General features: G+C 41.5%; 1 protein-coding gene across 2 annotated transcripts in view; it reads right to left on the minus strand.

Moving 5' to 3' along the window:
• Nucleotides 1-25,285, minus strand: part of LOC146700216 (rho guanine nucleotide exchange factor TIAM1-like) — a 50,781-nt gene extending 25,496 nt beyond the window's left edge. The window contains exons 1-10 of one of the 2 annotated variants that reach the window (XM_085470312.1): nt 25,124-25,285; nt 11,153-11,242; nt 9,040-9,695; nt 7,945-8,231; nt 6,605-6,877; nt 6,295-6,526; nt 4,778-4,950; nt 3,999-4,223; nt 2,166-2,351; nt 63-209 (exon numbers count right to left, since the gene is read on the minus strand). In XM_085470312.1, the coding sequence (XP_085326438.1) occupies nt 63-209; nt 2,166-2,351; nt 3,999-4,223; nt 4,778-4,950; nt 6,295-6,526; nt 6,605-6,877; nt 7,945-8,231; nt 9,040-9,688 (2,172 nt within the window). In that variant the 5' untranslated portion in view covers nt 9,689-9,695; nt 11,153-11,242; nt 25,124-25,285. Of the gene's footprint in view, nt 1-62; nt 210-2,165; nt 2,352-3,998; nt 4,224-4,777; nt 4,951-6,294; nt 6,527-6,604; nt 6,878-7,944; nt 8,232-9,039; nt 9,696-11,152; nt 11,248-25,123 lie in introns of both variants that reach the window. The other variant, XM_085470311.1, reaches the window with a different exon arrangement.
• Nucleotides 25,286-26,317: the final 1,032 nt, after the last annotated feature.

Here is a 26,317-nt window from a genome sequence, read left to right on the forward strand (position 1 = left end):
TCGAATTTTACAGATTTCAATTAAACATCAAGCACTGCAAAGTCACTCAAAGTCAAACGTACCTGGTCAATTGAAGGGTGTCCTTTGCTCTTTCTCCTAGATGCGGTGTCCAGACCCCAGAGTGAGGAGAAACGGCTTCGACGTTTACTGAAGGTGCGAGGGAAAGGTTGGTTCCGCCTTCTCATGCTGCTCTCTGTACGGGCAGACACCTGTGACAGTGACAGTTACAGAAAACACAACAGAAATGAAACAGACACCTTTAACACCCGAATGAAAACAGTTTGACACACAAAAGCAATCATTTGCAGCAGCTACTGAATACTTTCAACCTCTAATCCCCTTCAGTCACCTACGACTTGGCACAGGGAAACTTTTCGTTCCCGTTTTTTGACTTCTCTGGGTTCAATCAGAGCTCAAATAGTATGAGCAACTATGCATTACACTAGTATAGAGCTGGTCAGACATCAGACACGTACACTTCAAACATAACATCTTAAACCACTTTTTAGACTCATCTTCTCATTCCCCACATGAGAGGCCTTTATACTGTTATTACAGCCCAAATCTACTGTAGAAAGTAAATGAAGGAAAAAACAGAAATATTGCTTTTGTGACCAAAAACTTTGAATACCAGAGCTGAGAGAGAGAACAATTATATTTCCCTTTAGGCAAGACAAATGAGTTCATTTGAATATTTTTGCAATTCATTAATTAGTAGCCATGAACAATTATTTTAATTGCATTTCATTTCATTTCAGTAGTTTTGCGTTACATGTATTTATAAATGTGATTCTCCTTATAAATATGCCACATTTATCATATTTAAGCGATGCAATAATGACATTTCAAATTAGTCAGAAGGGATGTGGTAATAAATAGAGTAAAAAGAATATGAAAGGGACAGGAGAGACATAAAAAAGGACGGTATAAAATATGGCAGATAAGGAGAAGAAGACACTGAGGGAGCGAGACACAAACAAAGGAAGTGAGGGTGTAGGCAGTAAAAGGAGGGGGAGCAAGGGCCAGAGAGTGTTAAGCCTGTTTGTGGGAAAGTGCCTCAGGGATGCTAGCTTGCTAAAAGAGTTTGTATTGATCGACCAATCACAAAAAACACTGTCAGTGCTTGATGTTGTGTGTGCGTGCTAGTGTATGTTTGGCATATCCGTTACCTTGCTCGTATAAAACTGCTCTGTAGAGAAATGTTTTCCATGTTTTGCTCTTCGTTTTTGCTCTTTCTTCTTTGGATGATACTACGCAGAGCTTACAGCTCAATGACACACAATCGCATAGAGATCAGGTTGGGTTTCATTCTGTACATTCTGCAGCACTGAGATAATAACTTGGGTTTCAGAGAGGATTTATAGGTAGAATGTTTTGCTTTCACTTTTCTCTCAAGCTTTTAGGATAGCGTGTATGTGATACATTTTAATATGTGGTGTGTGTTTGCTACCCAAGTCTGAATCTCTGAACCTTGTTAAAGTAAACCATCTATGTAACCTTAGCCTTGAGTGTTAGGCTTAAGAGTCACAGCTGTTTTTGCACACTTAGAATAAAAAACTTGCATGCATCACTATGACAGAAAGCAGAAATAATGCAGGTGTTCATTTCACATTTTTGATGCTACCAACACATCAACTTTGAGAGCTGGCACTTACTTATATCTACTTAAATTCCATCACTTAAACAAAATCTTTATAATGAGAAAATTATTGCTATAATTCACTTGTTCACCAGTTTTAATGTTGTGGCTAATTGCGTGTTACAGATAAAAACTCACTCCACTTTACAGCGCTCATGCTAACTTTGGGCCTGAGAATCAAACCAGCATACCTGGTTTGTTCATTTGTTTCATAACCTTGGGGTATATGGCAGTATCTATTTCTTTGAACATTTGTGAGGCAAGCAGAAATTCTTGCTTTCAGTAGGCGTATGTGACAAGGCACTCACAGGCAGATAAACACACCCACTCTTCAAGCTGGGCTGTTATTGAGGGTCGACAGTTGGAAACCTCTCACGCAATCTCTACACGGAACATGTAGAGACACGTGAGTCTGACTTTTCAGGTTTGGATTCATGAGCTCCGATCAAGTTTACTAAAAAATTGCAACCTGAAAAACACCTGGAGTGAATAGTCAGATACCAGCACTAAACATGTCTAATCATACCAGTGCATGGAAGGAGGAAACAGAGAAGATCCCCAGTCGTCCCATGGCAACTTTTGTGGGACGTGACGCGAAGCCCAGGAGGCGCTTGGGATTGGGAGGTTCACCGCCCTGCAGACTCGCCAGGTAGCAGCGGCAGCGGAAGAGATCTATGTGAAATCTCTCCAAGTTCTGCTCCCACAAGAAGATCTATAAGCAGCAGAGATTACAGAGTAAAAAGTCATGCGTGTGTGATTATGCAATATAAACAAACTTTGCTGATGAGATCCAGATTTATTCAGTTTTATCTCTAATGAGAACAACAACAAAAAATAAAAAGATAAAGAACCGACGCTGTGTTAGGTGGTTATTCGGCTGTTTCAGGAGAAGTGAGATGTGGGAGTACTGCAGCCACTGTGGAGAGGTATTACTCACCAACACAGCCCCCACCAGTTGGTGACCTGCTGTTCTACGTGCAATGTATCACAGGGTGGGCCGTGGGAGGTGAAACACGGGGACACACACTCACAGTGAAACATAAAACTAGACTTAACGCTGCATTAGTTCCCGTGGTCACCTATGTGGAAGTGTGAAAATATTAACACAATTAAAAAATATAAAGAATTACGGAAGTAGAAGTTTGAATGTTTTTTCACATTTGTTTGTTCCCCTCACCTCTCCTCAGATTTATTTATAAAGTTTACATAAATATGTACAGATAAAATAAATAAATATAATTATCATTCAAATAATTGCAACAATTCTTATATGTTTTATATGTCATTATATTTCCACACTTTCCACTTTTTGATCTTTTATTTTTCTTTATCTCTGTGGTTAATCCCCATTTTCTTTTTTTCCCACAACTATATCCTTATTGGCAGCTCCGTGACTCAACTGAAAGAAGTCAGTCAATGACATAAACCCTGCTTGAGGCTTGTTTTCTTCTTTGATGCCACAGTTTCAGTTACTATGTCTTTACAGCAGGCAATCAAAGTGCTTCCTTTTAAATTGCAGCTCTTTTACTTGATGAGGATTAAGTGCTTTCTAGTTCCTTTTATGTTACATATAACAAGAAATAGAAAGAGCATTATGCAACAACACCAGTATAAAGACAGATGCAAAGACTTGCTAGGACAAGGAGGCTTATTGTTAATGACCACACTTCTAGGCTTTTTTTCTTTTTGTAAGATTTTCCAGTCAGAACTGGCTACCATCACCAGCAACTCCAGACATCCTGCATGGAATAAGCCTAAATCAATGTTCTTTTGAAACTGAACAAAAACGGGTTCTGGAAAAGATTTGAAAAAGTTGCAATGTTCTTAAAAGACCTCTTGAATCTAAAAAGATTAGTCAGGTTTACCTGTGTGCTATGTGTCTGTATGCACTGCGTGCAAGTGGACTCGCATGTGTTTCTAAATGAGCGCCAGCTGGAATAAGTGAAACCATTTTTGGTTGGAAAGGCTGCTTTAGAGCATTTTTGCCTGGATGACGGCATGCTGTAAAGATGATTTAGTGCCATGATTTCAGTGCCGGAGAGTGTCGGTGCAGTTTAAGTCACATCTATAAACTGCCTTCAGGTGTTTTCATTCAAATTAACTGGAAGATAAAGAGGTGAGGACGGTTTTTAGCCATGAGATAACAAACCTCCCTACAGTCGCATTTTATGGGCATAAAGTGTTATTAATTTGCAATAATATGACAAAATTAAAGGGCATTTGTCTCATAGGTGTTGTTTCTGTAATGCTCCACCACCTCATGTACAGCTTTAATCTGTTTGACCGCTTTCAGTATGTCAGACTCCTTGACACTTAGCTCCACTTTTAGCCCCAAACGACCACCCGATTGACCCCATACCTGCTCAAGTATGGTCTTTCTCTTCTTGCCATCAGTGACAGTGGACAACTGCATGTCTCCCATTTTCTTCATTTTCTCATCCATATCAATCTTCTGCTCCAGCTTGCGGATTTCAGTTCGCAGCAATCGCACGGTGTCCTCCCTGTGGTGCTGCCGAGCAAGAGCAGTAGCACACGCCGAGTGGATCGCCGTGATCCAGTTTTCCAGTTCTGTTTGGCCTGATGTCTGAACAGAAGGAAGGGACCATGACAAAGTGAGTAACGATAGTGAGCAGATAAAATAAAGAAACTGACAGCTGAAAGAATTTAATCATGACTTCCAATATCGGCCTCTGGGAGGAAATGGTCATTATAATCTCATCATCATTTTATTACTTTCTTCCCATTCAGTGAGGAGAGCTGTCATGAATATAAATAGACAGATTTTAATATTACACAATGGTCAGTCTGGTGGATCACTGTCACGGTGTGACAGCGTGGCCTTTAAACATGTCAAACATAAACACAAGGACACAGGGCTGCCTATCTCCAGCACATGATGAACATGTATTGGTGTGCCACATGCAAATCCCCTAGAGGAAAATAGCTTCCAGTTTCCTGTTTCTCTTTATGTTTGATGCTGGTATGTACAGTAGCACCAAATAACAAAGACAGGATATAAAAACACTTGACCTGTATGCATGAATGCCAACCTGATTTAACTTTAACTTGCATAAAATATTGTCATGCCAACTCAGCTTTAAGAGTAGCCGATGTTTTAAATTCCAGTGCTTCTCTCACCTGGAAGAGGAAAGCATCTCCCACTGAGTTGCTGAGACAGAAGACAAAGTCTTTCTTGGGATGCTCAGGTACAGCTTGGACAATGCTGTTCTCCACCCACAGCGCGTGTTTGTGAACGCTGTTGTGGTCGATACCTGAACGGCCATCGTATTCATACAGGAAGAGGGTGCAGCCTTGAAGAACGCACAAAAAGAAAGGAGTTAAAAAAAAAAGACAAAAATATGTTTTTTTTGTTTTGTTTTGTTTTTTTTACAGAGGTTATAATAAGTACCCTTAAATCAATTTAAACATCCTTCCTTTCCCTGAACTTTATTTAAACAACGATTATAAAACGTAATAGTTTAATACATGAACCTATTTTGCTATCAGTACAACTAAACCTATAACATTACATTATGAAGATAAGACTGATTTATTTTTAGCATGATGCATAGAAGAGATGCTCTATCTTATGCATTTCAACAGGACAGGATCGGATTAGGCATGGATTTCGCCGTAAAATTAAATTGTGATGAAGCTGAGGGGAGGAAAATGCAAGGCTGCATTGAAGAGCGTGAGAGAGGACAGCAGAGGTGAAAACCAAGGGCAGGGAATGTGTTAAAGCTTATATGAATGTAGTTTAACAGCAGAGAGAGTGTATGGAAGATTAAACAGCTTTGGGTTGGTTATCTGAATGAGATTAAGATTATTTTCTTAGTTGTAGAAGCATTTGAAACCCAGCCACAGAGGCCACAAGCCAGGAAGCTGCTAGTGTCGGTCGGATTGCGGCAGCAAGTTCATTCAACTTAAAATCTGTGCCAACTCAAACATGTGGCACAAGAGAGGTGTTAAAGAAAGGAATGCACATAGGGTGGAGTGGGTGGAGACAAATGTCAAGGGTAATGTGTGAGATAAGGATAGCAGCAAGACTGAGAGTGAAGGTTTACAGGAAAGTAGTGAGGTCTGCTATAATGTAAGGCTTGGAGACGGTGGAGCAGACACAAACACAGGAGACAGAGCTGAAGATGCTAAGATTTTATTGCTGGAAGGAGAGAGAATAGAAAGATTAGAAATCAGTAGATCAGCAGGACAGCTCAGGTTGGATTTGGACATAAAGTTCCAGAGGCAAGGCTGAGATGATTTGGCCATGTGCAGAGGATATTTTGGAAAAGTGATGTTGAATAAGGAGCTGCCAGGCAGGAAGGAAAGAGGAAGACCACATAGTAAGTTCATGGATGTAGTGAAGAGGGACATGCTTGGTTTGCGTGACAGAGGAGGATGCTAGAAATAGAGTAAGATGGAGGCAGATGATCCAGTGTGGTGACCCCTAAAGGCAGCAGCCAAAAGAGTAAAGGTGCAGAAGCATTTTTATGTACTAACAATTGTGCTTAGTTAAGCATTCAGTACTCAGACAAAGTACTCAGACTGAAGCTGGATGGACACCTGCTGCCTTACAGTTTCTGCCTATCTGTCAGTCACACGCAGGTAAAATCCAACACAAACATTAAACATAATAGTGCTGAAAATCTGTGCAACACCTTTCAGAGAAACCCAGTATTGTTTCCACTTGCGTCTCGCTGCAGGTTCCACCTTCTTGTTTTTCTTATGAACCAGGAAGTTCTTCACAGCCAGAGTCCCTGCTTTCCTGACTGTGCCGTGTGCACAGCTAATCAGAGTGTCAGGCGGATACATACTACTGAGTGTGCCGCTACTCTGCTCATCACTTACAGCAGAGCCTGCCTCCTCTGTGCAGTCTCGGCCCCGATTTGTCTGACGAGAAAAGATTAAGGAATTAGAAATACACGGAATTTACCTATATTTTAATAACATAGGAAAAGTGTAACTAACCCAGGCTTGATTGTCTAGCTCCTTCCGGAAATTTTCATAAACTCCCCCCTTGCCTCCTTCGCCTCCTCTTCCGTCAACTCCTCCAGCGCTGCTGCTCCCACTGTCGCTGCCATTAAAAAAACTGCTCTCTGTAGCTGAGTACACTGAAAAAGAGGCAGACATGGCCTTACACCGCCGGGAGAGCAGTTCTCCTTCTCCATCTATCTCAGGGGCAACGCCATCAATCCCACTGTCGCCATACTCGCTCCCCTCGCCTAAAACACCAGAGATGTCCTGTCATCCAGAAAAACAGGGTAGAAACAGATTAAGCATTATTAATGGACGGAAACTGGTTTATTTGCACAAAATCAGACAGAGAAGTAACAGCTTCAATCTGCATAACACAAGACGTTAATTCTCTCACACAGAACTGACAGCGTAGGCTGCACAAGCGGTATACATGAGTTGGCAGTTGCATAAGTGCACTTTAATATCCTTTTGTGCTCATTTTTGTATGAATTTCTGATTTTAAAAAAAGGCTTTCCACTTTGAGTATGAAATTTTCTGTGCTTTCACCAAACTGAGTCTCCCTCTGTTCTTTCTTTTTGTTTCGCTGTGCTGTCAGTCTATTTATATCTAACAACCCCCTCAGCCTGACTAGATGAATATATAATAAGCACTTATGGCGATCTCTATCCAAGGGTGCTTGGGGGTTCTGGGAATGCATTGAAAGAAAAGCTTGGTTCAGTATTTTGGTACTTTTTGTTTAGCAACTTTGTTTTTATCAGTGACGCACGGCAACTAGGGAGGCATGGATATTATTATTTATTCTACTAATTTAGCTTTTATGTTTACCTGCATGAACGTTACATAAACTTTACTTTCCTCCTCTTACCCTTTGATTTTATCTGTTTTAGTAAGATGACAAAGAAAATCCTCTAGATAAAGTTCAAAGTTCAAAATGTCTTTGTCGTTCAAAGCTCAGTATGTGAGCAGAAGTCCCACGGTGACTTTCTATCTGACTATCTTTCTGTGTAATCCTCTTCCCAACTGCACAAATATACAAACATGTTTGGATGCTTGGATTTGCAAAGATATAACATGCATATACACCAGTCCAGAGCACAGACAGGAAATTCCGTTGGTTGTCAACAACATGTTAATTACTTGATGAACTGGTGTCATGTCTGTGATGCCCCTGAACTTCCTGGACAGCACTGGTAAACAAAGTCCTCAATTATTCTAAGTTTAGAAGTCTGTATTTTTTCCAATACTGGAAAAAAATAGAGCAAGAAGACTTTTACCCTTAGTCCTGTTCCATCTGCTTTCAATACTTATCGGTATATATATTCATGAAATACCTGAGTAGTCTGTGCCCGTCGTCCCTGGAAGGTAGGGCAAGGTGTAGCCGGAATACCGAGCCCAGTCAAGCCTTCAGAAAGGCAGTGTGAGCGTCGGCAGGGGAGCGTGAAAGCTCCATACCCCCCACCATCATCCTCTGCTGGAGACATCAAACCCTCCTCCACTTCCCCGTCTCCGTCGCACTCGGCTTCTCTGCAGTTTTTTATGTAACGGCTCCTTTGCCCCCTGAAGCCCGGACTCTGCTGGCTGCACAGATGGTCCAGAGACGATGCCCTCTCAGTTGAGCCTGGAACACACACACAGGTGGTTATTGCAGAGCACAGTGTGTATTTGTGGGCAAGGTGAGTTCTGATTACTGTCAGGTACTTTCAGTTACCTCTGAAACATTTGACCTTCTCCATATGTGCCTGTGTCCTTCAGTGAAAGTCTGTGATTTTTCTTGAGTGATTATGAATCTGTGTGTGTGTGAGGCAAACCCATACATTATTCTGAATGAGACGACCACCTATGGCAGTGCTCAGACCTTCAGCGGTTGAGTTACCAGGTACCGCCTGCTGTCACACTGAACCCCTGCAGCTCCTGCACAAAACCAGTTAAGCTAACAACCCTGTGATCAGTTGAACTGCTGCAACTGATAGATGGCAGCTAACCTTCAATCAGCAGCTTTTCTCAGATCATTTTCTCCCTACTCAGTGAGTGCCTGCAATTTTCCCACTACCCTCCCCCTCATCACCTGTTCACTGAATCAAATCAACAGCTTTGAACATGTTCCCCTGAACTTTTTTTCCCCCCACTTATTAGCCATCACCAGTGTAGCTGTCGTTATTTTTGGACAGCTACATTGTCTTGTCTTTTGCTTTTATTTGTTGTTGTTTTTTAAATAATACAAATAGAAATCTTGAAATATATTTTAATTCTATTGTATCAGAAAATATGTCGGTGAAGACTTCAAGTCATCAAATAAAAGCATAGGCCCCACATATCCTGTCACTAATGATGTCTACATTTCTGAATGAGAAAACTACACATGCTTTCTGCAGGTCTATACAATCTACCGGTAAATATGATGCTTTTGCTTCTGTGTACATTCTCACCTGTGCTGCCTTTGCTGCCTCTAGGGCATCTAAACTGCCCCTCCTCCTCTTCTCCTCCATCGACCATCTCCTCTGTGCTGGTCAGATGCTCCTGGCTGAGGTCAGACATAGAAAACTCCAAGCTGTCTTCTCTCCACATGTCTGCTGACTTTGATCGCTTCTTTTTATTACTTGCTCCCTCTCGGGGTCCTTCAGTCATTTGCTGCAGGAACCTTTCCTCTGCAATAGTGTCCCCTTCCCCCGTTGAGTCCTCTCCTCCATCCTGGGCAATGGTGTCTGCCTCTGAGGTTTCGGGAGTCGGCGTGGCCAAGGGGTCATCATCGTGCTGATAGGACTCCGGCCTCATTGTCATAGCGACACGCTGGGTCCAGTGAGGGTTGATGCCAAATTTGTCAAACTCATCTGCTGCATTGAAAAACTCTAGTCCGTTCTCTACCAAGGACTGAGGGATGCTCGGGGTGCTGGAGGAACGGGTTGAGGCTTCAGAGTTTCTGTGATTCTGCTTCACTGAGGAAGAGTGCCTCGAACGGCGGTTGATTTGCTGCTTGTTGGAGACACGGAGTGAGCGGGTCGTGTGCTTACGGGAGAGATGTCTCGGCACATCACCATGGATACTACTCTCTCCATTTTGACTCTCCACGTTTCCCATGATTCAACTGTGGATCAAGTAATAAAGTTTGCATATTACATAATTTAGACAACTTCTTCTTAAAAGATCAGAAACCAGATACAAAAGTAGTTTAAAATTATTCCGTAATGTTTGCCACATCATACGGTATAAGATAATATATTTGCATCTTTACTTGTATGCACAAAGTTTATGAATCACAGAAAGTCATTAGCACACACAAATTGCATAAATGGGAGCTGGTGTCTTATCTAATGGTGAGTGAACATTGTCAAATTCACAAGTAGCAGCACAGATTTTAGACAACACGCATATCTGCCATCTGTTGTACATGGATGACTTGCTTTGTGGAGATCAAAGAAAGAAGAAAGAGTTTGAATTAAATAAGAAAATTAAAAAAGATTTAAAAACTTAATCAGTCCTTTCTGTTAAAGGAGGCGTCTGGCCTTGAGATTTTGTTAGTAGCCTTAAAATGTGTTCATTTCAACTACAAAAACTGTCAAATACTCAAAGCAGGTGCCAGACCCCTGGTCAGATATTCTGTACTAGAATATCTATCTATGTAAGGTCAGTCGATTTTGATAAAAGAAAAGAAGAAAAATAACCTCACAACTGGCAAAAGTAGTGGTTTAGATATACAACTTGTTTCTGAATCAATATTAAATTGACAAATCTGTCTTTTAATTGCAATGTCAAAACATTTAAACAAATATTCCTTGTGTGCCATACTTCTAAAAGTAAAAAGGTTTGAACCAGCCCTCTGCAAGATCTAAATTGCTGGTAATGAAGTAGATCAGTGTGCTGCATGAGAGGTTTGATGGCACATTAAAACTTATGGCTCAAAAGTATCAGTGGTCTCATTTGATTTGCACAGCATGCTTGGATGTGTACGCACATTATATAAAAGGTTTGTTAAAAGTTTCCTGCTTTTCCATTTTATCCCAGCCTGCTGTTCATAATGCATCAAAACCTTCTTTGCTTTTCTAAGTGCCTATAAAATATTCAAAAAAATGAAATAGCTGAAGTTATAAATCTCTCAACTCTGACTAATTTAAGTGTTCTGCCAGTGCACTTTTGAACTCCAACACAAATGCACTGCAGCGCCTTTTCTCCCTGAGCAGTGTTCAAATTATGCACTAACTATATTCCCAACACAGAGAATCAAAACAATCAAAGAAATCACTTTAGAGCTGTGTTATTTTCATCATGAAGTTATCTCAGCAGCCCACTTCACCTCAATCTCTCTGTTACACAAGCACATGGAAGTGCTGAGTCAAAGGCTGTCGGATCAGTTTGTCCTCAGAGAGTCACACATCATCAAACCCACACCATCAGGTTCTCAGTGTGGGCTCGAGCTGCAAAGACACTGGTGAAAAAATCTGCCTTAAAAAGTAGTTGTTTTTTTGCTTGTTTAGTCTATCAGTCCTTAAAAATCTATTATTTCTGGAGATTTGTGCATCATTAAAGTGTGAAAACTGTAGTTACCGATGATTAAGCAGCCACATCACCAGCTTCCCCGCATCAGAGCGTTGCGATCCCATAATCCTCCACACATCCTCATACGGTGGTGTCAGTCTGCCCTGACAGAAACAAGGAGAGAGAGAGATCTTTAGCAGTGCTCTCACAACTTCAAAGTGACCTGATGTGTCAAACGCACACAGAGAAGAAGTGAGAAGACAAGTAGAAGGAAGGAGTACCTGCCCAGTATGTCACATAAAGCTGGTCAAGTAAAGCTGAAAAGGCAGCTGTGAAGAATGCAATATAAGACGGTCTGTAGAATATGAATGTGGATGATAAAAGGGAATAAATCACAATGGTTTTTAAGATAATGCAGTTTGACTAAAAAAAAGACAGAGAAACAAGAAATAATCAAATGCACACATATAAACAGCTCATCAGAAACAAAGAAAAGACGTATTGTCTGAGCCTGAAGGGTTTTTTTGGGGGGAAGGGAAGGGGGGACTCACAAACAACCACAATTTCTTCTAACTCTACCCTGAAACTCACTGCCCACCAAATCCACGCAGACGTGTACCGGCGTGTGCACAAAACATTTTGGGAAACACCCCCTATTTCGGTGCAGACAAAGAGAAGCGCACACACATACACACCAACAGCAAAATGACAGAAGATGAAAGAAGCTATGGGAACGATTTTGTGCTTAAGACTCAATTAAATGATCCATGCCAACACGACCTAATTTTCTCTAATACCAGCCCTGAGCTGCGCAGAGTAGACCGAGATTTCCATAATGTGCTATGTATAGTGTGAAGGAATGCAAGAGCAAACATGCTTGCTGTTGTGAACATTTGCCCAGTAGTTAGTCTGCTGCAAACGCATTTGACTGCAGCCGGATAAGCCAATAAGCAGGAAAATGATGGAAGAAAGCCCTCGTGTTGCCATGTACAACAATGTACTTTCAAAGCATATGGCCACTAGCGCACTGTTTGGAGCATCTGTTTTGAGATACCACATCTGGTGAGTCACCTGTTTTTCGAATGCAAAAGCATCAATTGTTCCCCCGAGGTCTATGTTGCAGGTTTAAGTAAAATCTTAATTTTACTAAACTTTGACTGCAGCTGCTATTTTTTTCTATTAGTGTTGTTGTTCTATATACAGTAATCTTTTTTTTTTATTCTCTGGGGCACAAAAACAATAAGTCAACCGTGTTACAGTTCTGGGAAATGACACAGAAATGAGACTTTAGATAACAAGAAGTAAACAGGACAATAAGAGAAGTGAAGGCATCTGATCAGAAACCTGATGGAAACTACAAAGAGGATTTTCAACTCTGACTTTGCACCACAACACTATGTGTGCAAACGCATCCGAGATAGGCTAGTGCAGCGCATCCCAACCCCAGCTGTGGGAAGCAGTTACATAAGCTGAACTTGACCCTGATACAGCTCTCCTGCCTCTCATGCAGTCCTTTATATCTCATCTCTCCTACACCCTCTGTCCCACTGAGGCCGACCCACATGCTGCCCCCCACCCACCTTAAAAAAATAGGCTGAATATTCATTTTGGGCTCATGGCTCCTCTGCTGGTTCATTTTTAACAATTACTATAAAAACAGGACTTCATTGTCTCAGCTGGAGTGCTTTATAGATAGATTAACATGTGGAGTAAATGCAAATCACTAACACACAAAAACACTGATGACCCTTTCACTGAATTTACATCCTTTTTGCAAACCCATATATTCTATAACATACAGGCTATGTCGGGAAGGTGCAAAACACACACACAAATGCACAGGGGTCAAACAAACAACACAATCCTGAGTGACAAAACACAGGGGAAATCAAACCACTGCCTTTCCTCTGGCAGTGTACAGTCTAAAATGTTTAGTCTCTTCATTTTTCCTCTTCCCGGTGCCCCCCAGCAAGGCACCGCAGAGGGAGAAGGGTAACAAGGAGAGGAGGGAGAGCTCTCTGTTAAACCCCTGTAGAGCTGAGAGGTGAGGCGAGGCTGGAGGCGAAACACATGAAGAGGGGTGGGGGGAGGTCGAGTCTGGTACAGACAGAGAGGGAGGGGAAAAAAATACTGGGGTATGACAAGAAGTTTGATAGGGAAAAGTGAGAAAATGGGAAGGAGGAAGAAATAAAGACGGCGTGAGAGGGAGAGATAAAGTCAGAGAAATTGGGGGGTCCTATTGTTGCTGAGCTTTAAGAGGATAAGTAGACATGTGCTCAGTCTGCCTCTCTTCAGGCTTAATTGAGGGAGCCGAGACAAAAGGGGAAACATAATTATTCGCTCTCTTTCTCTCAGCCTCTCATTCTCGCAGTATATTAACGCATCGGGAGAGTGTATTACCACGGCGCACCGTGCAACAGCCGCCAAAGCATCATTACCATGCACACATGCCCACTCGCAATCAAGCACACACATGCACACACACACACACAGAGGGGACAAAGAAAGAAAACTGGAGACAACAAAATTCCATATTTAATCTCCACAACTGAAGATAAAGAAGGTAAGCATTGTCTAAATATGTCACAAACAGCAGCACTCACATCTGTCTGACTACAAACCACACAGGGCCGAGGATTACCGGGACTGGAGGCTCCTTTTACCTGCGCTGCCGATAACAGCTCTCTACTGGAGCTGTCACATTCATTGTGCCACATTGTGACTGTTGCATTAGTCAGTTGCTCAACACCTATAGGCCCGCACGTCTATCACCTAACGCATGAACGTAGTTTGCTGTGGCACACGGCGGAGTACTGTGGAATAAAGGCAGGCGCACACTTTCAGTCAGACACACCTGCAGGATCCCAAGAGAAATGAGAGCTGGTTTTTCCGAGTCACAGCATGCACTCACACTTTTTGGAAAAATACCAAAGGCCTGTCAGAACACACTCAAAGGAGACACACCCTACTCTCCCCTGCCAATCTTTTCATCTCTGCACCTGTCTCACAGCACCGCCCTACGTGACACACAGCTCAGCTCAGCAGACGCAAACTGTACGTGATGCTGATGTAGCTCTACACTGTATGCAACTGAAGCCAAACAAAACATGTCACTTGTTGTCTTTCATCTCGTCACTGTGTTGACTGTATTCTGGAAAAAAATGTTGCAACCAGACACACTGAATTTTCACAAGTGAATCACTGAGCTCACTGTTAAAGACAACAACTCATCACGACATCATAGTATTTTACAAATTTACTTCTATGGCGGCAAACAGTCTCTCACATGCTTTTGGGCCGCTTTGAAGCCCTTAACGACACTCTTTAGATGTGCTTCATCCAAAAACCTAAAAAATGATGCTTAAAAAAGGAGATCAAAATAAATAAATCCAATCTCTGCTAAAGACTGCAACAGTGACTACGCTAAACATTGCTGAAACCAGAAAAGCTCCCAGCTTGACTGACCTTTCTTTACATCTTCAAACTACAACACCCCCCACGAAGCTCTAAAACACATGACGTAATTATTGGAATCACCCTTCCCTGAGGCCTTTCTCCTGCACCTCTCACATTCTTTGAATTGTTACCATTTCTCCTCCCACTTGGCGGAGTGAGGTTTTATGCTTACTCTGGGGAGTTAAAAAAAAAAGGAATTACTATTGGAGGAAAATTCAATCCAAAAACAAGTCCAGACAGACTGCCATGGGAATGTGACAACAAGGCCTTATCAGAGGATCTCTATGCTCCTCTTTTTTTCCATGCGCACCTGCACACACCACATGTTAGCAAACCACCAAACTTACCAAAATAAGAGCATGTTTGGGTGCAGGAAGCCTCTTGGTCCAAATGAATAAGAATCACTGGGGTTATTCACAAGTATGCATCTGTTTGCAAACATAGGTGGGCACATTGTTCACATTTGAGGAGGAACCATGTCTATCTAATGCCAAGACAAGAGTCAGATATGCTTTTGAAAATATAATAATAATAATAATAATACATTTTATTTGAGGGCGCCTTTCAGAAACCCAAGGTCACCTAACAAAAAACACAATTAATAAAAGGAACAATAGTCATAAAATACATAAAATAAGTTAAAATTACAAAACAGAGCGTGACAACAGATAAAATCAGCATTAAACCATTGTTGCGACGGCAGTGCACGCTCCGCCGCACTCCCACAGTTCTTTTGAGACAGGACTGCCTGAGACATCACCAGCAGAATTCCCTGGAAGAGGGAGATTAGCTTCTATTCATCCTTCCGGGATCTGACAAGGCACGTGCCCCAATTCTAAGCTTAAACACACATGCAGATACACAAACAGTGTGTGGCTGCAAGCACGAGTCTCGACTCCTTAAATCAAACATTAATTTCTTTTAACTGGCGAGGGACAAATGATAATTCCTTCCTGAAGAGGGCTTTCATTTTGAGGCCACAGAAGCAAAACGCAGAGATGACAGAACAAAGTGGAGTGGAAGGATATGAGATGATTGTTATTCATTCACTATGTTCCCCACTGCTTGTCATCCTCTAACACAGAAGCGGAGAAAATTAGACTGGGTTTTATTTTAGTAGACAAAACAATTCCTTAAAAAAATGTTTTTGGAAAGCTAGAAAAAAAATGTAGCACAGATTGGCAATGTGACGTAAAAGACTTGAGATTTGGGGTCAGTGTGGCAACCGAGGATCATGTTTAAAAAAAAAAGATAAAGGCCAGTGGAATTCACTGTCAGCCAATTCACTCTGCTTGGCTCCTCAAGTGTCACTAACCTCATTAAATACGCTCCTCTGGCTTTCTAAGAGCTTACGCTCTATGCTCCTTAACTCAGATTTCAGCTGACTGTCTCTGCAGCAGGGTGCAGTCAGGGATTACCATATTTTAAAGAAGATTTTCTTCTACCTCCCGCTCTCCATTGAGCGAGGAGCCTGAAAGAGTCAATGAAAGTGTGTAGATTTTCACACTCTGTAGCTACTGCTACAACCTCAACTATCAGGAGTCGCTGCATGAATTCAAAGTCAGGAAACCCCACAATTTAACCTCCATTACAATGCAAGGCTTTTACACTAGAAGATCAAGATATCTCTGTATTACATCCAACTCAGACTCTTGTTGTAGGTTAATATGTGACATGATAAGGTCAAAACCACATGTTGTAGCGGACTGACTGGCACGTGAAAAACTACCGTGTGCGGTTTGTTAAATATTAATAAATCATCCCCTTTTTTGCCATTGCTCAATCAACGCTCACTCGTCCTTCCTGATGAGATGGTGATTGCGCAGACAATCGGTTCGCAGTCATCAAAACCAATCAACTGAATATTCATGTGGTGATTTTCTGCTTCAAATATGTGAGGAGGAGTAAAAGAAATGGGCGTGAAAACATGTTGGAGGAAGATGAGTCAAAAGAAGGAGAAAAAGATGAAAAAAGAATGACGCATTAAACTAAAAATTGGAGTCAAGACGAGGCAAAAATACAACTAATCTGTTACTATTTTTAATCAAGTACAGTACTATACAAAAGTCTCAAATATTATGCCTCCAAGGAGCATGACTTCCAAATGATTTTAAAAGAAGTTCTTGGGTAATAGTTCTCCAGTCTTTCTGTAGGTCTTTCACAGTTTTGAATCTTTTGGCAATCACTAATTTTCAGTTTCATTGTCTTTGTTTGTTTGTTAAGTCATTTAACACTGATCTATGAATCATAAATGGAACCTAACTCAAGGGATCACCAGATATAACAGACAACAGCAAATAATCTTTTTGAAATTGACCTCCTAGGTGATTTGTTACTAGGAGCCTGTTGCAGAAATGTGCAATTTATCCACAATTCTTTTGTTATATCTCCAAAAAATGGCAACGATAACACAGGTTGACAGGCATATAATAGTATTTTTGCACCAAGGTGAATCCCAAAGAGCTGTAAGAAAGAAGACAGCAGAAGACATGGCAGGCCTAACATATTATCTCCACCAGATAAAAAGTCAAGACCTTCAGAAACTTGGTGGAAAAACTCCACTAAACATCTGACCTGAGAGATGCATCGTGCCCTTCAGCTGATTTATCTACAGATTGCCAAAGCCTCATCAGAAACAGTCTCAGTCCAAGGATAGCTGTCAAGAACACACTTTTAACTCGGAAAAGACACCAGAACTTGGCTGAAAACAACAGGAATTACAGAGTGATAAATTCAAATGTCTGGGTTCAAATCATCAGCGATATAAACAGGAAAGGTCAGGAGTGAGGTATCTACAGCTATCTGCAACACGGATGCTCTGTCATGGTTTGAGGCTGCGTTTTAGTCAGTGGTATTGTCAAAACTGACTTGAATTGAAATTACTAACACATGCAATACCATCTGCAAAGCATCTGATTGGCAGCACTTTTATTTTTCAGTATGTTAATGATCCCAAACACACTGCCAATACAGTAAAAGCATAAATATCAGTGATGGCCTCCCAAGAGCTCGGACCTTACCATTAATCAAACAGTGTGGGAAATTTTGACAGAGAACAAAAAAAGGCAGGGAACATACAGATAATAGCTCTGAATATCCTTTAAGAAGCCTGGAAAACTATTCCTGAAATTACAAGAAAGCTTGCCTAAAAGGGTTCAAACTGTGGTGACGAATAAAGTCTGAACTGATCACCTCACCAAGGTTAAAAAAAAATCATGGCCAAATCCAAACAATCTTTATATTAGCATCTTCAGAAATGTAAGTCAAACCCCGGCACTGCCACGAAGTCACACACTGACACACATCAACAGTCAAAGACAACCACAAAGTGCTTTCAATGGAGCCAAATTGGCGGGTAATACTTCTGTTGTGCTCTGTGCTGGCGGAAGGGACGGTGAAAAAACAGAGTGAGAGTGGGTGTGAGAGAGGGATAAGAGGGTTTTAGGCAAAGGTAGACTGATTGAGGTGGGAGGTTGAGACAGGGGGATGAGATGAGAGAGGCAAGAGAGTCTGAAAAAAAAAGATGATGATGGTGGTGAAAGGGGGATGAGAGGCTGTTAATGCGGCGGGGAGCTGGTGGAATCGAGTGTTGGGCCACAGGTAGACAGATGAGAATGATGTGTGCTGAGGCGGAAGGAGACACGAGAGGTAAAGAGGTGTAGTGGTGCTGATAGGTCCTGAGGGGCTGATAGAGATGGATGTTGTGTCAGTTCAAAGTAGGCCAGATGTGAACAGACCTGATTTGTTGTCAGTAATGACATGACTGCAAGACTATCAGAAAAGAGAGCCATTGAAGAGGCCATTGTGTGTGTTACAGTGAGTTAGGAGGTGACCAAACCACTGTCTCTAAAAATGATGGGAGCAATTGTTCCAGGAAAACTGGTAGTTTGCTACTGTTTTGATGAAAAAGCTCAAATATGTTTGCAGTCTTTAATTACCTTTCAAAATAAAAGTTGCTTGCAGAAAATGGGAGTTATGCACATTAAACACAAAAACAATTAATCTTTGCACACAAACTGAGATTATCCACATTGATGTAATTCTTTGACTGAGTTGTTTACACAGGACTTATAGGATCCAGTCTTTCTAACAAATACGAGTTTACACGATCTGCTTGAAAATGGTTATTAACCCAGATATGTAAATGGACTTCTGTGCTAATTCCACGCCTGAGCTCAGTGAAACAAAAACAGCAGGATTAATCTTTAATTATTACAACTATACCAGTACAAGTTTACTTATATTATTGAAAATGATTCAACATTTCAGAGTAATGCCAAGAGAGTTAATAATACACAAAGCAACACTGTTATCACTTAATTAAGATTACTGCTAAAACTATAGTACTACCCTAATCATTACCAGAAAGCAAGAGCGAGGCTTTGGCACAACAACAAACTAGGTAAGGCGTAGATTAGTGGGTACCGTGGGAGTACTAGAAAGCGAAAATTAAAAATTAAGGGAAGAGACGGTATTGAGACAAAAGCGGGGGAAAACATCAAAGTATAAACCTGTCAGAGGTAATGTAATGAAATATGTTAGCAGCAGAGGAATGGGCAGCACAGAGTGAGGCCTGAGGGAGTTGGGGGAGGGGAACAGCAGGATTTGGAAGTTATCTTAGTGCATCCGTGCACCTGAGTCAATAGCAAGGATAGCAAACAAAGTTTAGCTTGAAGGAGACACAGGAGACAATGTGTTGCAGCGAGGGACAGGGGTAACAAATGCTCAGGAAGAATGTGACAGGCAAACATCGGCTCACTGTGCCGGCTCTCGGGTCAACACAGGTCACAAACCACCAAAAACAATACAGTTTAGTTCTGGGAAACTTAAACCTATACACTATTCAAAGGAATTAGAAGACGAGATCGTTCAAAATAACATGAAAATAAAAACACAAAACTATGGCAGTAGCTGAAAATATAAGCTGGAATTTCAAGGCTAGGTTTGCAACACACATACTATAATTTTCAATATGATCTAATTTGTTTATCTCAGTTACCACCACACAAACTGTGGTCTCTTTCTCCATTTGTTCATCTCATGCAGAAACAGAAACATAACTTGCGTGGCAGTAAGGTGTGAAGCATTCAGAGAATGACACAGGGGACCGACGCCCAGTTCTGCAAATTTCACCAGCTGAAAACCACACACACCAGTAATTCTAGTAGACAATAGGTCAGTTTCCCACACACAGGAAGACTAAAATAAGTCTAGGGCTGAAACTAATGGTTATATGCACGACTGAGTCATCTTTCTTTTTTTCTGATTATCAGTTCTAAAACCTGTCATAAACATCATGAAGACTAGTAAACCACAGTGGGCTTGTTAGAACACGGATCCTCACATTACTATACCCTGATTCGAGCCAATGGGGATGAGATATCTTGTGGCAAACACAACACTGTTGTTGAGATGAGGATATCAACGGCATGTCACTTACGGGGCATCTCTTCGGAGGATGGGGTTGGATCTAGGTCAATGGGTCCATTTCCTTGGAGTTGATCTCTTGTGCAGGCTAAAGCTAGGGGGTTATTGTTTGGACTTTGAGTGGCTACAGTGAATAGATCCTCCTCTGTCAGTGCATTAGTGACCTGTAAAAGCTCCACACGACCGACATCTGAGTGCCAGCCTGAGGGGAGAACAACAAAGACAACCTGACATCACGCAGGCACATATGCACACACTTTCACGTGCCTAAAAGCTAACACACCACAGGACAATAACAAAATCACTCAATATGAAAGAGCCCTCATAAAGGACTCATCACAGCTTTTTCTATTCTTACCCTAAAGAAACTCGCTCCATAGAACAAAGAAAAGTCATGCAGCTTTGCCTGTAAGCCCTTGCTTTTGTCATTCTCACACACACACACATCATACTGTACATACACGTACATATTTGCACACACTTACAAATGCACACACAGGCTTTTCAGACTGCCTTGCAATATCCCACTGCATCACTTCCAGGTCAACAGGCAGGGACGTAAAGTGCGACTGTGTGATGAGAACTGAGTCGCCTGCCAGCTCTTATGAGGGGGTTGAGGAGAACGATGGGGCCGAAGAAGGAATAAAGAGAAGACACAATGGCTAAGTGGCCTGTTTCCTGTGCTTTAATTATACAGCCAGTGAGTGTGAAGTTAGACAGAGAAACAGATTCCAAACAGGAGAGTAAAGATTTCCAATCAGAGATAAAAAAACAAACAAAAAAAAGATCCCAGGAAGGCCAAATCTCCCAGTGCAAACAAAGCATAAACACAGTCATTGAAAAAGTTCTCTGCACTGCCGCAGTAATACTAGCTCTAAATCCCTACTCAGCACTTCACACACACACGTGCATTTCCTCTCTCGCACTCTGAGGTCTTTTAAAGCATTTTCCTGTTCAGGTTATCTCAAAGCAAAGCTTCCTTTTTCCATGAAACCACACACTTTGAAACGATATTCTTTAGAAGGACAGGTATAATCTCACACTGCACACATCCTGTGGAGACTGATCGCAAAGTATACCAAATTATACATATTATGAATTGAGGGTGCCCTAGAAAATAAAATCTAACCGCTAAAATGCATTCACACACACGCAAACGTGTTTCAACCTCATCAGCTGGTATCCGGAGCTGATGTGTGGGCTGGAACACCACACTGATCAGAGATAATGGGCAGACATGACAAGGGTGGTAATGCTGTCACACAGAGAGTAAGGATTGAAATATTTCATGATGGAGCAAGAGACGGAAAGAGGGACACAAAGAGAAAATAAAGCATGGGAGAATGAGGGAGGGAGTAAAGGAAGGAAGGAAGGAGGAAACTCCTAATTCATCAGCAGACAGAACAGACAAAAGGGAGGAAATGATGAGAGCACATGCCAGCTCATGTCAGACACCCCTCCCCTGCTTAGACCCCCGTTACAAATTAGAGGCATCCCTTCTGCTTTTTTTACTTCTCATCAGGGGGTTAATGTTAAGGAGTCTGGGACAATGTTCTCCACCTGATCTGCAGTGCTTAGGTAACAACAAAGTAGTCCTGCTCAACCAGACTAGTGACATTTCATAATGGAAAAGCAAAGACGTTAGTATGACATAATCACGCATAGTCACATACGCATTTCATAATTTCCAAATATTTCACAAGTGCCCAGAAACATCCAGATGTGTATGCAGTATATGTGATATCCAAATGATTTCCAACCTATTCAACTTTAATAGGGAAACATGTGTGACCCATCAACCCCCACTGCACGGTTTATGACATTATGAGATTTTATTAGAGTCATTTTTATTAAATACAACTGAGGAAGTTAAATTATCCAGAAAGAAGAGCTGGGGGAATATTTGAAAAATGTATCTTTGCTTTTGATTTTTTTGCAGCATAAACATATTTTCCCCTGTTCCGTAACTCATCTTACTAACCCACAGATTCATCTCATCCACTTGATCTTGACCCGCTCGGTTTCAGAGCTACGGCCTTTTTTGTTACAATCTGCATTGCAAAGGGATTCCCTCTGCTTTTGCGTATAGCCGGAACTGAACCAGCAGCGTAATTAGAGAAACTCAGTGAAGCCAGAGAAGAGAGAGGGAAAAAACAACATTTTAACTTCCCCCCACCCTCAGCTGTCAGTTTTCCCTTGCTTTTCCCAAAACAGACTTCAGCGATATTTCTCTTCTTACTTGGCTCCAAATGACGGCAACAGACAGTGAGAAACATGAACACACACACACGTAGAAGACACACACAGAGAACCCAGAGGCGCACACTGAAATACAAACATTTAAACAGCTTGATTGCATGTGAGGATGGTGGTGGGGTTGGTGGGGAAGAGCATAAGCCCCACATTTGTTTAACAGCAGAAATGAGTGGACCACAGAGGAAGAGGGATAAAAGGTAAATTTAGAAAATAAGACACATATAAAGACTGTTCCTGCATCGTGTGTGTTATATCTTTAATTATTAGATTTATTCACTGCAGTAGACAACACACAACAGACGATGATGAAGAAAAATACTATATTTGTTATTTAATGTATGCAGGAAACTGAAATTTACATGAAAAGATCAGAGTGTATAGTTGATTTGGTGACTCTTGTTTAATACACTAATTATACCTACGTATCAGTGCATTTATAAAGAATATGTGTTAATGTCGTCACGTGAGATGGACTACATCAGAAAGCAAAATTCTCTTCCCCCAAAGGAAACTCGTCATTGTTAAGTTAACTTGTTTTGTGATTAAGACCTATCCAAGCTGTCGGTAAATTCAATGTTCTCTCTGAACTGAGCACACACAGGCCTTAAAAGTGAGCTGATAGAGCATGAGAGCAAGTGTATCAATCTGGGTCAGTATGTACACCTTAACAAACAGACACACACTCACCAACCCAGAGGGTTCACTTAACAAAGTCCCATCCCCCTTTCATGCTCACACACATTATTAGCCTACAGTATACACAGCACAGTGTGGTTGTGTGGATGTGCACATATTTGTTCCGTGCACACGCTTGCGTACACAGTAAATGGACACAAAAAAACCTGAATGGGATAATGGCTCCATCCCTCCTCTTTTCCCCCAGCTTTTGCAAAGTCTGTCATTTTTATAAATAAATAAATATATATATATATATATATATAAACAAAAGTGTGCGGATATATACGCGCTTACACACACACACCAGTTTTTATCTGTCACTGTAAATCCTTTCACGGATCGCTTCCTCAAAAGACCCTGCCAATATTCAACTTCCTCATGGCAACTGAGGCATTGAATTGTGGCAAGAAGGCGAGACAGATAAGGTGAAGAAAACACAAGAAAGCGACACAGAGATCTGGTTTAACAGTCATCAGAAGAAAGAGAGAAAAGCAAATATTAACAGAATGAACACAGTTTTTCACCAAGTTACAAGGCAGAGCGGGGAAATTGATTTGCTGTAGAGCTCTTTGTTTTACAGTTTGACTCAAAAATGTGCTGTGACAGCTCTTATCGGGATTCTGTGGAAGAGAGGCGTGTAACAGTCTCTTTAAAAGTTTGCCTACTGAGCTGTTATGATTTGACTTTATATAACAGGGATATCTTTTGGGGTTAGCCCTTTGCTTGGCTTATCAAACAACCACACCGATATCAAACCATCTACTGTAAATACTGCTGATAGGCAGTGAGGCGTTTGCTTTCCCTATTAGGTCCCAAAACAACAAAATGACAGCAAAATGAAAGGATTCCTCACATGGTCTCTGCTGAGTAGATAATTGGTGTTGAGAAAAATCTCAAGCCAACCACCAAAGGTTTTTTTTTCCTTCCCAGCAACGAAGAGGGATTTTAAGGGTGGAGGAAAGGACAGCAGAGGCTACTTGCCCTTTGATCCGCTGTAATTTTTTTGCTGTCTGGATCCTGGCACAGCTGAGACCTCACACCTCCTCTAATGCACACACGTTTGAGTGACAGATGCTAAATATGCCTGCAGTGTTCAGTAGGAAATGGATATTTGAGGAATCCCCACCAATTTTTCTGTATTTCCCTTACTTTACAATGTTTCCCTACTTTTTTATCATGTATTGCTGCCTACTGCAACTCTGCTAAGTCTTCTGTACCAATCTGCCTTTAACTGCTGTTCCCTCAAGACTTTCAGTAGCTCTAAAGTCTCCCTCTTTGCCAGTCTCATCCTCCGCTTCACTCTTTTGCTTTTGCTTTTCTCCTCTCTTAATATTCCCACACATACGCACATGCACAGAGCAGGCTGATGTCTTTATCCAAATTTCTCAGTGAATCTGTCTTTCTACATCTTCCATCGTGAACCTTTGATGGTATAATGTCGAGGACTGAGTGCTTTTTATGCTTCTTCACAGAGCAGATGCTAACAAGCTTCTGACAGGCCATAATTACTGAAAGCAGCACTTGATCTTTTGATCTTGAAATGAGAGTAATCACACTTTTATCTCAAGAAATTTCATAACTCTGCATATCAGATCTGTTACAGTATGTGAACGCACACAACCAAACACATGCACTGGATATAACACGCCTCACCGTGTTTCCCCTACTCTTAGAGAACAAACGCCACAGCTCAAAGGGCACTGCCAGGTGCTGTGGGTTCAGAGCTGTTAAGGTATTTTATCATCATTAAATTAGCACCACTGGGAAACTAGGCAAAGTCCCAACACAGAAAATTAATGATTGATAAGCTCCTTTCATCGTCACACATAAAATGGCCATGCAGGATTAGCATTTAAGCAAAATGGGCTTTCTGTGCAATTCTCGTGTATTTATTTCAATTTGTGTGTGACAAGAGGTGAGCGGAAGAACCTAAAGAGCGGAAGAAAGAAAAAGGCATCCCCCAAACAGTAACAGAGCCTATACTGTACTAGCAAAGAAGAGTAGTCACACCATGTGTGGGACTGCACAGCATATCTTAACACACATAAAGACGTACACACAGGTATGCCACAAATCGTATACTCTATGAAGACGCACACGTGCTACACACAGTTAGTAACTTATCTAATCACACATAACACAAAGCCAGTCACCATAGGCAACAGTTTCTACCTCTCACAAAGCTCACCAAACGTCCTCAAAACAAGAAACAGGTCTCTTTACCTTTACTTAATAGGTCCCCGTGCGTGTTGCAGTTAATCCCCTGAACTGGTAAAAACACAGCCTGTGTGCGTCCTCTTCAAGAATTAAAAAGAGGGAAATCCTTGCATCAGTGAAACGTCTCCCGGACTCCAGCGCAGCTTTTACGCACACACACATTAGAGCTCATACTTGAATACTTGCTGTCTTTTTGCGTGTCTACACCAGACTGAAGGCTTAGTGGAGGGTGTGTGTGTACTGAGTGTAAGCCCGCCCCTTTTTTTCTGGTTTCCCCTTTTCTCTCTCCCACATGCGCTCCAACCCAGCCCTCCTTCTCCCCTCTCTCATCTACAGCTCACTCGCTCTTTCTCTCGCTCCAATTTCGCCTCCTCTGGCTTGCCAGCGTGTATGCTGGGTCTGTGCCTCTAAGCCTAAATGTCCCAGTCCTCTTTTTAATTGCTGGCTTTCTGGACTCGTTCTAAACACAAACAAAGGCACAGTGGAGTGGAGTGGACAAGCATGGGCATGCACAAACACACAAGAAAACGATATTTGCCTGCAAGGAAAGATAGGCTGATATAGTAAGTAATTCTGGGGAAAGATAATAGATAGCCCAAACCAACGCTCTACTGATGGTAAGCTAGCAGGAAATACTTATCAGCTAGATAACTTGAGAAAAGTAAAATACCCTGCAAGGCACATGTGGTTTTGAATAGAAAGGTGAAGATATTGCGTGGTGGAGTACATGAAAAACGCATCTCTCTCTCACTCTCTGTCTCTCTGAACCCTTTCGCACAAGCTGCTGTTGCTCATGTTATGCTTCTGCTGCAATCTTGTCTTTTCTTCCATCATTTCTGTATTTACTATTTTATAACCCAGCCAGCATTCTTATTTCAAGTATCAAATAAAAAAGGATTAAGTCTCTTCTGATGTTTTTGACTATTTTCTCTCAATTTGACTATTTTGAATATCAAGAAACATGGTGCTGAACCTTTGCAGCCTTCTGAAATGGGTTGTCAGCTTGGATTAACATCATCTACGGTGGACCCTCAAAGTCCAAATCACTGTTGCAGGACTACATCATATATGGGATAGCTATTTGCCTTGTGGTCAACACAAGCAAACACACACAGACACACCTTATAATATATACTTCATAATTACTGAGACCAAGAACAAGAAACAAAACTGTGAAAGAATTATTCATCAATGAGTTCC

This window comes from Copadichromis virginalis, linkage group LG10 (genome assembly GCF_057382275.1).
Source record: "Copadichromis virginalis isolate Kocher_CV1m ecotype Utaka linkage group LG10, C_Virginalis_male_GT1.1, whole genome shotgun sequence".
Taxonomy (NCBI): domain Eukaryota; kingdom Metazoa; phylum Chordata; class Actinopteri; order Cichliformes; family Cichlidae; genus Copadichromis; species Copadichromis virginalis.